This window comes from Aptenodytes forsteri, unplaced genomic scaffold, assembly GCF_000699145.1.
Source record: "Aptenodytes forsteri isolate BGI_AS27 unplaced genomic scaffold, ASM69914v1 Scaffold68, whole genome shotgun sequence".
Taxonomy (NCBI): Eukaryota; Metazoa; Chordata; class Aves; order Sphenisciformes; family Spheniscidae; genus Aptenodytes; species Aptenodytes forsteri.
In genome coordinates this window covers 1104523-1119268 of record NW_008795382.1, presented here as the reverse complement: position 1 = coordinate 1119268, position 14746 = coordinate 1104523, and the positions used below count along the sequence as shown (strand labels likewise).

General features: G+C 59.1%; 1 protein-coding gene across 1 annotated transcript; it reads left to right on the top strand.

Annotated features, from left to right (window-relative positions):
- Positions 1–4781: 4781 nt before the first annotated feature.
- Positions 4782–10822, top strand: PTGS1 (prostaglandin-endoperoxide synthase 1). Its single transcript, XM_019472417.1, has 10 exons — positions 4782–4887; positions 5308–5439; positions 5603–5743; positions 6540–6683; positions 7104–7285; positions 7393–7476; positions 7886–8132; positions 8717–9003; positions 9958–10105; positions 10467–10822. The coding sequence occupies exons 1-10, from the start codon at positions 4782–4784 to the stop codon at positions 10820–10822; spliced, it is 1827 nt and encodes a 608-aa protein (XP_019327962.1).
- The last annotated feature ends 3924 nt before the right edge of the window (positions 10823–14746 follow it).

Genomic DNA, 14746 nt, shown 5'->3' with positions numbered 1-14746 from the left:
GCTGCAGGGTTTGGCCCGTCACGCCTGAGCGGAGAGCAAAATCGCCCATGAAAAACAAACTTCCCCTCTACCTCCTGCTGCGGCCGTGCGGGGACCACACGCAGGGGCTGGAGGAGCCATCGCTGGCCCGAGCGCGGCGGGGGGGGCACAGGGCTGGGCTCCCGCCAAGCCCACCGCCATCCCGCGAGCTCCTGGGGCAGGACAGGACCGTGGCTGCCCCGGGGTGGCCCCACCACTGGGCTGAGGGGCAGCACCCAGTTGCTCCCTGCAGCCTCCCAGTTGGGACAGGGCTTCTCAAAAGAAAGGGGGGCAATATCCATGAACGCTGGCGGCCAGGGCCCTTCCCCGCTCTCCCCAAACACATACCAAGTGATACTGCAATTTGGGGGTGAGGATGGAGGGCTGGGAGCAGCAGGGACAGCTCCAGTGGCCTGAGCCATCGTTTCGTTCCCGTGCCCACATGCCGCAGCAGTTCACTGCACACTGGCACAGCCACGGTGGGCTCGGGCTGCCTGTGCACCCAGGGATGTCGAGGAGTAACGCTGCTTATGGCAGGCATCCACGGAGCGTGTTGCGAAATAAAATCATGTCGCGAATCCCATCAGCTCCATCCCCAGCCCCTACAATGCAGTTTCCTCCAGGTCCTTAACAGGGGGTTGACTCCAGTCCCTCTTCCGTGAAATGACCTTCCTCGTTGCAGAAAAATGCTGTCTCAGCGTGAAGCTCTTGGCACTTTGCAGGTTTTACAGTTCTTCGATAAAGTAACGTTCTCAGCAAAACCAGCCCAGGCACATGGGCTGCATCCCTCAGCGGGGCTCCGGCCGCCTGTCTTGCAAACAGTGCTGATGGTGACCCCATCTCCAGCAGCCTGCCCGGGTTTACCCGCCGCTGTGGGAAGCAATGTGCCCAAACCCGAGAGCCCCCAAAATGTGCGGAGCTGAGCAGGAACCCCCCCCCCATTGCAGGGGAAGCGGGACTGTGGGAGAAGCGACCCGAACCAAGCAGGTTTGGGCTGAGCAGGCAGAGCCGGGTGCCCGAGCGGGGCATGTTGCCCTTCCCACTGCCCGCGCCCCCTCCCTGCAGCTGTCCCACCAGGAGGGGAGGAACTTCTCTGTGCTGGAGTGACTGGTCCTGTGCAAAAACAGTGACCCCGAGGTGGGCACTTCCCTGTTTTGGCAGCATATGTGACCAAAAGGGGAACACAACCCGGGGTTGCAGCACTTTGAGGCCCCCTGGCCATGGCAAGGACAGCCGTGCCTGCTCTGTGGTGGACTCCGGGAGTCGGAGTGTGACCTGACAGGAGATTGCAGGTCCACTCGCCGGGGACAGCGGGGCTGGGTGCCCCCAGCATGGCCAAGCCACCCTGCAGCCCTCCGGGCTTCTTGGCCTCAGGCTGCAGGGTCAGAGCAGGAGCAGCAGGAGCAAGGGCTGGAGGAGGGCCCGTGCCGGGTAGGCAGCAGGCACCCCGCTGCGGGGCCCATCGGGCACGTCTGCACAAAAGAAGGGACCCCATGGGATAGACCTGGCTGTCACCTGCTGGGCTGGACCACAGGTGGTAGGGACAGGCAAGGGACAGCCTCTGTGCGGTTCCTTCTCTGGCTTGGCCATCTCCTGGCATGGGTCTCATCTCCCCAAGAAGCTTCTCCTGAGGGTTGAGGACAGCCAGGAGCAGCATCCGTGTCCCCTGCTGGGCACAGGACAGGGCCTGGGGACCCACTGGGGACCCACATGCCTGAAGCAGCTGGGACAGACGCACGCCGGGATGGCGCAGCCGTGACCAACCCCTGGAGCTGACTGCTGCACGCCTGGATCAAAGCAAATTTCACTATGTGGGGGGAAAAAAAAGATACCGAGGATATACATGAAAGGACTGCTCTCTTCCAAGCCTTAATTAGGGAAGAAGATATCTGATTGAGGAATTAGGGGAACTGCGCCGTGCCCCGAGGTGCTGTCAGCAGAGCAGCCAGGCTCCTGCTCCTCCCCAGCGCTGAACTAGGAGGACCACAGCCCTAATCTAGCCCTCGGATCTGCTCTCAAAGACCAAATAACAGGATGTTGGGCTGAGGCTGGGATCTCCTGCTCACTTGGTGTTTGCTGCTTAGAGCACTTCTACTTGACTCCTTGCTGGCTGAACCTTGGCTCCGAGCCGTGATGTTTGCTCTCTGTAGACTTTTCCTCTGGCTGTGGGCGGCGCCAAGCCAGTCTCATGGTGTTTCTCTGTTTTCCCCAGCAGATATTGCCCTTGGCTGCTGGCTTGCCTTCAGGGGTGTAGTTTTGTACAAGCGTTCTTGCAAAATAAACCTGACCGTCCCCTCCACAGCCATTCCACAGCTCATGCCGTTTCACCCGCTGGCAAACGGGAGGTGTGGCAGCACCCGGACATCACCGTCTGCCCCAGCTCCAACCATGGGGCAGGTCAGGCATGGACCGCGCTGAGCGAGGGCAGGCGGGGACCTCTGGCAGGGCTGCTTCTGATTCATGCCTGTTTCCATAGCCCATGGTCAACCGCCTCCTCCCAGGACAGCCCCTCCACAATGGGGCTCACGGAGCTTCAACCTGGGCTGCACAGGGGAGCCTGCTGCCACACTGAGAGCCCGGGGGCTGCATCACCCCCTCCGGCCAGCCCGTCCGCCTGCCCGCAGCCCGTCCTTGGAGCCGGCAGCCCGGCTCAGGTGCAGGGAGGAGGATCACTGAGCCTCACATGGCGTGCAGCTGCGGCCCTGGCATAGCTGCTCTTGCTCATGGTGCTGCCAGAAGTGGTTGCAGATGACAGTCTGGCTGTGCTGTGTGTGCTTGTGCTGTGAACAGCTCGTGGGCCCGAGTAAACCCCCCTGAATCAGAAAAACAAGTGCGTGAGCCTTTCATTGTCTTCAAAGCCTGCTGCTGCGGAGCCATGTCCCATCGAGCAAGCCCGGCTCCAGCCTGGCCATGATTCACCCCAGGTTGCTTTGGCTGCGGTGCGCAGAGCGGATGTTGTCCCCGAAATCTGGCATTTTCCAGCGGTGATGGAGCGTGTTCACCAGCTCTGCCGTCACAGAGGGGGCTGTGCTCCAGCGCGGAGGCTGGCAGCAGCTTTCCTCCCACCTGGAGCCGCCCTGGCAGGGTCGGCGCAGGATTCCTGGCTGGGGTGGGGAGACGCACAGAGCTGCCGCAGGAGGAAGGCTCCGAAAGGACGCGAGGGGGTTGCTGGACATGCTCTGTCCCCCTCCCACCCTTTTGGCTGGAACATGCCGCTCCCGCCCCACCTCCGGGACCCTGCGGCACTGACACCACTGTGAAGCACGGGAGGAGGCAGCACGGCCAAGCCCAGCGTGCTGCCAAACCCGTCTTGGAGGAGTGCTCGGCCACAACATGCCATCGAGCCCCACACCAGGCAGAGCCCCGGCAAAGTGAACTTCTCCTGACTCCCCATGTCAGCTGGAGAGATGGGGCAGGACACTACCTGCCATGCCAGAGCCTGTGGCATGGAGAATCCTCCTGGCTCTGTGGCTGTGGCACCCACGGGCAGCCCTGCATCCTCCCGGGTTGCACCAGGCATGGCACGGGACTGCTCTCTTAGGTGCTTGCAAAGTTTGCAGCAGAGTTGAGTGCAGAGCTACCGACGTAGGAATAGCCCGGAGGATGCTCCAGCTGCGCTGCAACACAGCCCCCTTTGCAAAAGTTCCCATCTTGCAAAAAACCGAACGGGTGGTCTGACCTTAATTTGTCTGAGATAAATAAGAACTTGCCTGCTGCCTCCCGCCTGGGTCTGTAATAGCGTCTGGATACATGAAAAGATCTGAGATGAAAGGGAGTCTGACGGAAAGGCTGGGAGCTGAACGCGTCTTTGCAAGCCGGCCCCCGTGATGTGAGGGTTTTGGGGTCACAGGGCTGAGCGCAGCTGGGGCAGAGCTGCTGGCCAAGCCCCAGGCTCCCAGGCAGCCCCTGTCCTGCCCCGAGTGTGTGGCCAGCTGGGAGACTGAGCAACTTTGCAAAATTAGCTTCATTTTTCAAAGATTTTAATTTTTAGCTGCAATTTCCTATGGAAAAAATGTGGTTTCTATTCTGTGTGCCCGTCCCTCCACCCCAGCACTGGAACCTGTTCCCAAATTCCAGAAGAATCTGAACCAGGTCCGGCGGGGGCCTGGTGAGCTCACAGACCACACGGAGCTGCCGATGGACCTGGGAGACCTTCCTTCATCAGCCGTGACACTGGGCACACCGGGAATGGCTCTCGGTCCCTTCTGGTGCTCAGGGCGCACTGCCCGTTCCTGTCCCCTCAGCCAGTGGCACCGGAGCTGAGCACTGTGTGTTGGTGGCACCCCTGTCCCCGAGCACTGGGTGTCCTGGTTGGGCTGGAGACCACCGCCCTGCCGGTGCACACTGAAACCCTCAGCTAGGTGTGCTCCAGGAGGTCTTGTCTCTTGGCACTTTTATTCTCCTGGCACAAAGGCTCCATCCCGGGTCTGTGGGGACCGACCCAACTTGGTGGCAGTTCTGCTCCTGTCTCCCTCTGTCCCGTGGGATCCCGCCGCCGTGGGGTGGGCGGGAAGGGGCCCTTATCTTGCGCCTGCAGGCTGAGGCGTGAAGGTGCCGGAGGAAGGGGCCGGGAGGGAGCCGGGGGAGCGAGCCCAGCGGTTGGCCCTTTTCATCCGCTCGCGGTGGTGAGGGCAGAGGAGCCACTTGCCAAAGCAAACTTCAGCCCTGACAATTGCCATTATTATTAACACCGGTGCTGTGTTTGCACTGCTTTCTCCCACGCTGGGGCTCCGGGGGCACAGCAGCCCCTTGTGCACGAGGCTATGGCCCCAGCCGTGCAGGAGACCACCGTGACATGGCTCTGTGGTGGCATGGGGCGCTGGGCAGGGCAACAGCCCGAGCTGGGGCTGGGGCTTGCAGCACCCATTGGTGCGTGGCCATGGGGTGCAGATGGTTCCTTTGGCAATCCCGGGTGTTTCAGACAAGGCTAACTTGCACAAGGAAAGGAGGGATGGTGCTGAAGCGATGCTCCTGCCCAAAATACCTCACCAGGGAGGTAAAAGAAAAGCTGAGCAGTAATATCTACTGCAGACCTGATATTGCAATGGCCAGGGCAGTGCTCGGCTCCTGCAGCATCTGTCTGCCGTCTCTCTGCAGCACGTCATTGACACTGGACTTGGGGGCTGGGCTCACAGAGGCGGCCGGCATCAAAGCACCTTGTCTCAGGGGGACCCCCCCGGGATGCGTCCCCCTGAGCTGGACCTGGCTCGGCTGTGTCCAGGGCAGCGTCACCCCATGAGGAGCAGGGAGCCACTGGACGTGGTGACACTGTGGCTGGATGGTGATCTCTCTCTCTCCCCGCAGTGAATCCCTGTTGCTATTTCCCCTGCCAGCACCAAGGGGTGTGCATGAGGGTCGGCCTGGGAGGATACGAGTGCGACTGCACGCGTACGGGATACTTCGGGGCCAACTGCACCTCCCGTAAGTCCCTCTCGCCTGGAGGACCTCTGGCACCCGTGGGTCCCAGGGTGGCACGCTGCGCCTGCAGCACACGCTCTCACTGGCAGCGACAGCGCGAGTGGGCCGGGGCCGTTAGCGGGCTTTGTTAGCGGGGCGAGCAATTTACCTGGTCTGTCTTTCCCAGCTGAGTTCTGGATGCGCCTCCACGACCTGCTGAAGCCCAGTCCTGCCTTCTTCCACTTCATTCTGACCCACTTCAGGTGGTTTTGGGACATTATCAACAGCACCTTCATCAGGGACACGCTTATGAGGCTCGTGCTCACAGGTGAGGGGTTGGAGCAGGTCTCGGGGTGCAGCAGGACTTGGGGACACCCCGGGCATCAGCAGAGGTGTGGGTGGGGGCGGCGCAGCTGCAGTGATGCTGAGCAGCTCCTGCAAGCACGGTGGGCACTGGGCTTGAGTCATCTCACTGGGAGACCCAGGGAGGTTGTCACCCCATCACTCCATCACCCTGTCACGCTGTCACCCTGCCTGAGGGAGGCTGCCCGGGGGAGGCTGCCTGGCCATGCAGCAGCAGTGTGCAGGGGGTCGCAGGCTGGGCTGCCCATGTGTCTCCAGCTGCATGCTGGGCTGCCAGCCAGCTGGAAAACACGAGCAGCTCTCAGCACAATACCCTCACTGGGCCAAAGGACTCTTAAGCAGCCGCACGGAAAGCAGCCTGTGGAAATATGGAGCTGGCCCTTGTTACTCATGTCCCCACATTCATCACTTTGCATAAATATTTAGGTTCCAGCCCTTGGAGCTGTAGCGACACGTTCACAAGGCTCCGGCTGTTGGTTTTACCATTTCTATGTGGTTGTCATCTCATTCATCATCCAAGAATCCACTTAGCACACTAGCACGAGCCCTCCTCTTCTGCAGGGAATTGCAGCCTTTTAAAGGCTCGGAGCAAAGCCCGGAACGCCCACATGCCTCCGCTGCCTGTACCTTTCTGGTTTTCGGGGTGGCAGGGGAGGGCGTCTGACAGCACTGAGTGGACAGGCAGGGGCCAGAGGCAGAGCCCGTGAGGTGCTGCCCCATGCCCTGGGCCCCACAGTGGTGACCCCCATCTCTCCTTTCAGTTCGTGCCAATCTCATCCCCAGCCCCCCCACCTTCAACTCTGACTATGGCTACATCAGCTGGGAGGCCTACGCCAACGTCAGCTATTACACCCGTGTCCTCCCGCCCGTGCCGGACAACTGCCCAACACCCATGGGGACCAAAGGTACGTGGCTGGCCCGGGGGGACCGGCACCACACGGTGCCAGGCGTGGGGCTGAGTTGCCGGAGCAGCACCCTGGGTCCGTACCTGGTACAGCATCGGTGTTTCCCACCCATGCCTGAGCTTTCACTGCCATGGACACATGTGCAACTGCTGGCAATGCCGTGTGGTACTGCTGTCCTGCCCAAGCTGGCCCCACAGGCAGGAGGAACTTGGTGGCATCTGAAACACTGCTGGGACAGCTCAGGTTGAGCTGCTGGGGCATGTCGCAGCCTGTGTGAGAGGGGTATAAGGTGTCTGTGCAGACGAGTCAGTGCCTGATGCTGCAGCAGACACGGCAGCACTCACCGACAGCTCCGCGGCCAGTACCGGTACCCAGACGGGTCGGTATGGGGCACCCACCTTCAACCTCCATCCTTTGCAGGGAAGCAGCAGCTCCCCGACCCCCAGCTCCTGGCGGAGAGGTTCCTGTTGCGGCAGAAGTTTGAAGCCGATCCCCAAGGCACCAACCTAATGTTTGCCTTCTTCGCCCAGCATTTCACCCACCAGTTCTTCAAGACGTCCGGGAAGATGGGACGTGGCTTCACCAAGGCGCTGGCGCATGGGGTGAGGGGCGCCGGAGTGGGGGGCGCAGAGGCATGCGGGGAGCGAGGAGGGGGACCGGGACATGCACGGCCTTTTGGAGCAGCCTTGTCGCCATGCTCTCTTGGCAGGTTGACCTTGGGCACTTGTACGGGGACAACCTGCAGCGGCAGCACCAGCTGCGACTCTTCAGAGATGGGAAGCTGAAATTCCAGGTACCACCTGGCACGACTGAAACATGTCTCAGCCCTGCGCTCCAGGGTTGTTCGAAGCCCACATCCCTCTGGCAGCTGCTGGGCCAGAGACTCCAGGAGCATCAGGAGACCCTGGCCCTGTAGGAGACCCCAGTCCTGGTGCCCTGTGCAGAGCACTGCCAGGGCCCCCCTCGGTGGCTGCTGGCCAGAGGTGCCATATCAGGGGCATGAGCTTTGGGGTCCAGCTGTTCTGATGGCAGCAGGTGTCCTGCAGTTTGGGCTGTACGAGGGGGATGTTTCCATCCTGCTCAGCGCTTGCAGGAGAGTGGCCGTTGTCCCTGTAGGGAGGCAGGTCCCAGCTGGGCAGGCTTTCACCAGGGTGGTTTTCTCCCCTCCTCCCTTTCTGCCATCCCGTTCTTGTCTCCCCAAGGTGGTGGATGGAGAGGTGTACCCCCCCACGGTCACCGATGCTCCGGTCCACATGGTCTACCCATCTGCCGTCCCCAAGGAGAAGCAGCTGGCGATGGGGCAGGAGGTGTTTGGGCTGTTGCCGGGACTCTGCATGTATGCCACGCTCTGGCTGCGCGAGCACAACCGTGTCTGCGACATACTGAAACGGGAGCATCCCACCTGGAGCGACGAGCAGCTCTTCCAGACAGCTCGTCTCATCCTCATCGGTGAGGACTGGTGCTGCCGCAGGGCACAGGCACGGTGGAACCCCATGTCCCACCTCACTGGGCAAGCCCCAAGGACTTGGGCATTGGTCGGTCTCTGAGGGTGATAGCCTGTCTGGTTTTAGAGGCTGGAGGAATTTCTTTGGCAGCCTTCTGGGGATCATTGGCTTTGGTCCGTGTAGCAAAAATTGGCTTTGGTCCATCAAAAAATTTCATTTGTAATAATTTTGTCATAGTTTTGAATTATTTCATTTTTATGTTCTATGATAAATTTACTATAATCTCAAGAAATGTCATTTTTGACCAAAATCCAGAAGAGACCCATGTCACCACATTATCTCTAAGAAGCGTATCGAGGTCAGCTTCCTCAGGAGCCATTTCGCTTTTGGCAGACTGACCTTTGCTGGTGAAAAAATAATTCACTGAAAAATTCCCAACCAACTCAACAAGCTCGTAGTCAGAAAGGTCCCAGGTGGTGGGTGGGTGCTGGGACGTGCTGCCGTAGCACATGGGTAACATCTTGGGGTACAGAGCCGGTAGCTCCTGCTGCTGCCAGCTAACGGCTGCTTCTCTCACCTCCTGCTCAGGGGAGACCATTAAGATTGTCATCGAAGACTACGTCCAGCATCTCAGTGGGTACTTCCTCAGCCTCAAGTTCGACCCCGAGCTGCTGTTTGGGACGCAGTTCCAGTACCGGAATCGCATCGCGGTGGAGTTCAACCAGCTCTATCACTGGCACGGGCTGATGCCCGACTCCTTCGTCATCCAGGGGGAAGAGTACAACTATGAGCAGTTCCTCTACAACACCTCCATGCTCATGGACTACGGCGTGGAGGCGCTGGTGGAGTCCTTTTCCAAGCAGGCAGCAGGAAGGGTAAGGTCCTGCTCTCCTCTCCCTGCCAGGGCCAGGGCTGTGGGACCCCGGGAGGGATGCTCACGGTACCGTGGAGGCAGATGCTGCTGTGCTGTCGAGTGGTGGAGCCCAGCTCTGGGGCTCGCAGGGTGGCAGTGGGGTTTCAAGCTCCTCTTCTTCCACTGCGCAAAGCTCCGGTCCAAGGCAGCTCTGGTCCAAGACATGACCTGTCCCTGCAGTGCCTGGAGCACAGCTGTAGCACACCAGTATCAAACCTCCCTGTTTGGCAGTGGGTCGCTGTCACACATAGAGTCTTCTACCCAGGGCAGCACCCAACGTGCATGTCGTGACTCCTCCCCACAAGCACCGTAGCAAGGCTGGGCCTTGGCAGCCCCGTTTGCTTGTTCTCGGGACTCTGTAGTAAACATCACGGTGATGCCAGGAGCCTGTGGTAAGCTGGGATCTTCTGGCCCAGACTGGGCTGTGGAGCAGCCTGGGTATGGGAGCAGCTTGTCTGGCACTGTTCTTTGCTGCCATCACATGGATGTTTTCTTCCAAGTGATTACATCTACATTTCTGACCGTCTTTTCTTGTGCAAAGCAGCAAGGCTGAGGTGCAGACCCGCTGCTCTTTGGGTGTTTGGGTTCTCCCTGTGATCCCAAACCCCCGTAATCTCTCCCCTCCTCCCAGGCCGGTGGGTCACTGTCCATCCAGGGCTTCTCCTGCACTGTTCCCTGACCCACCCTGGGAACCGGACCAGCTTTAACCCAAGCTGCTCTACAGCTTTTTTTTGGCAATGTCCAGTGATTCCCCCTCTTCTCGCTGCTGCAATGACGTACTGGTCTCCTCGACACCATGCCCAGGACACGGATGCTTTAGTGCGGGGTGGTGGGGCTGTGCTGTGGCTCCCCTGGCGCAGATGCCAGTGCCGCCTCATGCCTCACATGTGCTCCTTCTTGTGTTCTCACCCTCCAGATCGGTGGGGGACACACCATCAATGCTAACGTCTTGAAAGTGGCCATTGGGGTCATCCAGGAATCCCGGCAGCTGAGGCTACAGCCATTTAACGAGTATCGGAAGAGGTTTGGCATGAAGCCCTACAAGTCCTTTCAGGAGCTAACAGGTAGGACTGCAGTGCTGCTGCAGGAGTTCTCGGGGCTTTGCTCTGCGCTCACAGCAGAGTATGAGACCATGAGCTGCCCCCCTGCCGCTGGGCTTGCCCAGCAGAGCAGCCGTTCCTGCCCATCCAAGCCTGGTCTGTTTGTGACCCTCGCACCGGGGTGGACAGGGCTGATGCCTTGGTTGCAGGGGTCCTTCCTCCTGCGAGGCTGGACAAGTGGTCCAGAGGGCAGCGCCTGGCCTGGGAGCTGGGCTTGCCACTGTCTGGGTTGCAGGAGCTGCCACGGTCCCGTTACCCACAGCAAGGCCAGTCCTTGCCGGGGGTGATTCCCTTGCTAAAGCACTCTGATGTTCACTTGATGCAGGAGAGGAAGAGAAGGCGGCAGAGCTGGAAGAGCTGTATGGAGACATTGATGCTCTGGAGTTTTATCTGGGCTTGCTGCTTGAGAAACCCCAACCCAATGGTATTTTTGGAGAAAGCATGGTGGAGATCGGAGCTCCGTTTTCGCTGAAGGGGCTTCTTGGAAACCCCATCTGCTCCCCAGAGTACTGGAAACCCAGTACATTCGGTGGAGCAACTGGCTTTGAGATAGTTAAGACAGCATCACTCAAGAAACTCGTGTGCCTCAATGTGAAGAAGTGCCCATATGTGGCGTTTCACGTGCCGGATGCGGCGGAAAATGGCAGCCCTCGGGCTGGTGGACCATCTACTGAGCTCTAGCACCAGAACAGCCTGCCCAGGTAGAGATCGTCCTTGCCCAGACACCGGCTGATCCGAGCTCCCGGCCTGGCGCTGAATGTCCCGTTCCTTCCTGCAGGGAGCGGCAGGGACGTGGGGACCTGCCCACCCCTGTGCCAAGCAGGAGCAGGACAGAAGATGGTCTCACCCTGGGCGTCCTCCACACCAGCCCTTGAGGAGAGGCTGGTTCCAGCTCTGTGAAAAGCTCGAGTGCCTCAGGAGTGTGGCTGCTGCCGCTGTCCTCAGCAGACCCATTTCTCTTGCTAGCTAATACCTTGCACTAAGCCAGCTCTGGGGTTCCCCAGGGGACGCCCACCTCCCCCGGATGCTCTGGACTCCCCTGCGCTTTGTCACCATCCGCCCCCGCTGCTTTCCAGCACCAGGCCACCAGCAGCCCCTCTTCTGCAGGGCTTCCCCTGCGCAGAGGAGCACAGAGCCAGGGAGCCCTTGCAGTCCTTCCTCCGCTACTGCACACGGTTAAGCCACTGAGCTCCCCAGGGGAGGTGGAGGAGGCAGGTGGCAGTGCACAGAGGGACGAGGAGGACATGCTGTGTTCATGTGGTGGCTGAGCTTGCAGTAGGAACCTGCCCTGATCTGCTTCTCCTGCAGCCGCTCCGGACTGCCCACCCCAGCCTGCCCAGCACATGGCATAGCCGAGACACAGCCGAGAAGAAGGAACCAAAGCAATGTCTCTGCGGGAGGAGACCAGGGGAGAAGCATCAGATCAGATTGCCTGCTGGGACCCCGGCACGCACCGCCGGCCACCTGAGCAGGGCTGCTTGGAGCAAGATGCTACCTCTGTGTAAACACAGTGATGAAGTGTCTTCCATCCCGCGATCGTTACACTTCCCTGCATTAATAGCTCAGCAAATGGCATCCCCAAAGCACACAGGGCCCGCTTCTGTCCTGCTCCAGAAACACATGCAGATGTCAGGCCTCGCTAACATAATGACATGGTAGCTGGCAGCCACTGTCACTGGCATTGATCCCCATCAGATCTCGTGTCAGGTGTCAGGCCTCGCTGACATAATGAACATGGTAGCTGGCAGCCACTGTCACTGGCCTTGATCCCCATCAGATCTTGGTTCACCTCCAGGAGAATGGACATTTAAAATAATAAATGATTTTAAAAACTCCTTTCATTTCCTCCAGCCAGTTTCCAAGCTTTGTCTCACCAGCACAAGGCCCTGCAAGAGGGCAGGACGCTTGGGAGGCAGCAGGAGCTGGGGGAGAGAAGTCCCTGGAGCGTTGCTGGAAGGCTGGTGTCCCTGCTGGGACACAGCTGGGACATGCAGCCGGAGCAGGCCATGGTCACCAGCGCTGTGCTGTGTCATTGCTGACTGCATCAGAAGAAATAAACGGAGTGACCCTCCTCCTTAGGAATTGCCTCGGCAGGGGGGTCTCTGAGCCCGGGTCTCCTGTGAAGGTTTGAGCTACGCTGCCCTCCGGCCACCACCCCCCCACATCCCTGTGCTGCCCTGCTCCAATGATGATAACACAGTGCTTACATCCAACAATATGTATTTCTATCACATAAAATCTATCCACGTGTAAATCTTGCTGGCCAGGTATTTTGTAGGCGTGAAATAGCCACAGTCTGCAAGAGAGCAGTTGGCTGCAGTTTCCCCCTGTGCTGAGCTGGAGGAGGGGACCGCTCCTGGGCCCCTGCTCCGTCCCAGCAGGACTTCCACCCAGCATCGTGACTTCATGCCACAAGGCCACGGGGACTGCGCTGCTCCTGGCCAGACCCTTCTTGCAGAGTTCTCCACCCTGACTCCCCTGGGCACTGCGGGCTGCTCCTCTGCCCATCACACAAAACCATGGGAGACAAGAGGAGAACCAAGGCAGGGAGCCCTGGTCCAGGGTGCTGCCCCAAAACCTGGGGCTAGGCAGCACGTGGGGGACGGGGCAGGCAGGGGTGAAGAGGGTGACAGATGTGATATCCCCAGGTAGATATATCCAGGTAGACACAGCTCCCTCCATACTCTGCTGCCATTCCCTAGGTGGGGGCGAGGATGGATGGGGGTGTTGGCCATTTGTGGGGGGAGCAACAGTCCTGTGATGTCCCACCTTCTGCCCTAGAAGTTTCAATCATTTCTGGTCACACCAGCTGATTTTTTTATCCCTGATCAACCAAGTATGTCATGATCCAAATTCCTTGAGAGGGGGTTGTGAGGCACTTCCAGGCGATAATAAAACTGGTTATAGGGTGGTGTTACAGGAATTTCAAACCAGGGAGATTTAAAGAGCTGGTGCCTTGGCCAGGGATGTGTTGGGAGGACGTCATGGCAAAGGAACACCTGCAAATGGAGACTCCCAAGGCAAGAGCCTTCTCACTCACTCTCTTTAACCCTTCAGAAATGAGATGATTTTACCAGGGTACCACCTGGATTTTAATTTCCTTATGGCACACAGGGAGGCAGAGAGGCAGGTCTGACCCACAAAGGCACAGCGGGCAGGTTTGCCTGCTGCATGCTCAGCTGGGTTGGCCCTGCCCTGCCTGTGCCCTGCCCTGCTGGGGACCAGCATGCAGAGACCCCAGTCCCATGGCAGGGGCAGCACCACCAGGCACTGACAGGCTCCTAAGAGGTGTAGAAGTGCTGAGTAGCAAGCCGCGAGGAGGACACGGTCCTTTCCCATCCCACAGTTCCCTTTCCCCTTCCCAATCCCTTTGGATGGGAAGTCAGCGCACAGTGGTGACGCTGTGCCCAGGTACCAAAACGACCAACACCCGCCGACAGCTTGTTACGTGGCAGTGGTGGGGGTCTCTCCCCCAGGGTCTGCCCCACCACCGGCTGTACCCTGTGCTGTGACCCCCCCCCGAGGACCACGACCCTCATTGTGCTTCCCTCGCTCAGCCAGCAACGCAATGCTCAAGAAAAATGCAAATGGCAGCAAATGGGGAGCAATACACGGTCCAAAGACCGTCAGTGTGTTTCAAACCCACACTGGGACCCACACGCCCCGTGTCTCCAGACAGCCGGAGCACACTCCCAGAGCGTGCGTATGACTGCCCTTGCTCTGCGCCGAGCTGCTCCAGCCTCAAGCATCTTTCACCATCTAGCTAAAGGCACAAGCTTGGCTCGTTTCAGTTAGACCACAAACATCCTGCTTTTGTTTGTAGCTATCAAAGGCTGCCAGTGCTGTTTTGGTACCAAACGATAAGCGTATGATGGCCCATCAGGCACACAGAGAGCTGCCTAGATGCTCTCTGCCTCCAAGGAGGAATGTTTCACCAGGAACTAGCTCAGCTGAGCCAACACTAGCAAATCTGACATCTCTTCCAGCCGTGCCACCAGCTCCCACGCAGCACAGTCCCGGACAGCAAAACATCTTCCTCCTGTACCTCACCCTTGTGCTAGCAGGAAAAGCTTTGAAATAGTTTCTTTGTAGGACTAACATGTACCAACCCCAGGCACAGCATCCAACACGCTATTGAAACCTCCTCCTCCACGAGCCTGGGGACCCACAGCCCCGCACATGGAGCTTCCCCCAGCCCAGCACTGCCGAGCCCTTGCGTTTTCTTTGCTAGTCTTTCAGCCCTGGCAGTTTGCAGAAATCGCTCACATCATCACCACCTTGTCCATCACAATGCCGCAGCCACATCCAAGATAGAAGACAGTAGTTTGCATCTAAACGCGATGTTCAGTCTGGTGCATCCACCAGCGTCACCCAACCAAGGCAAGGGCTCCAAGCGGCCCCCGCCACTGGGGAGCTCTGGGGACAGCGCAGAGGCGAGTGCTGCCAGATGTACCCTCTGTTTGAGCTCTTGGTAAACAGCTCATAGGACGTCCTCTGATTTTTTAAACAAGTGCCTCCGAGGAGCCCAGCTGCATCTTGCCTGGACAGGGACGGACGTGGACAGGAGGACAATGCTGCCTGTGTTCGTGCAGTGCGAGCAGCAAC

Excerpts from the sequence above, each read along its gene's own strand:
- PTGS1 (XM_019472417.1), top strand. The coding sequence starts at position 4,782 with ATGGCCCCAGCCGTGCAGGAGACCACCGTGACATGGCTCTGTGGTGGC. Across the intron at positions 6,684-7,103 it reads AACACCCATGGGGACCAAAG|GGAAGCAGCAGCTCCCCGAC; the intron begins GTACGTGGCTGG and ends CATCCTTTGCAG. Across the intron at positions 7,286-7,392 it reads CCAAGGCGCTGGCGCATGGG|GTTGACCTTGGGCACTTGTA; the intron begins GTGAGGGGCGCC and ends CTCTCTTGGCAG.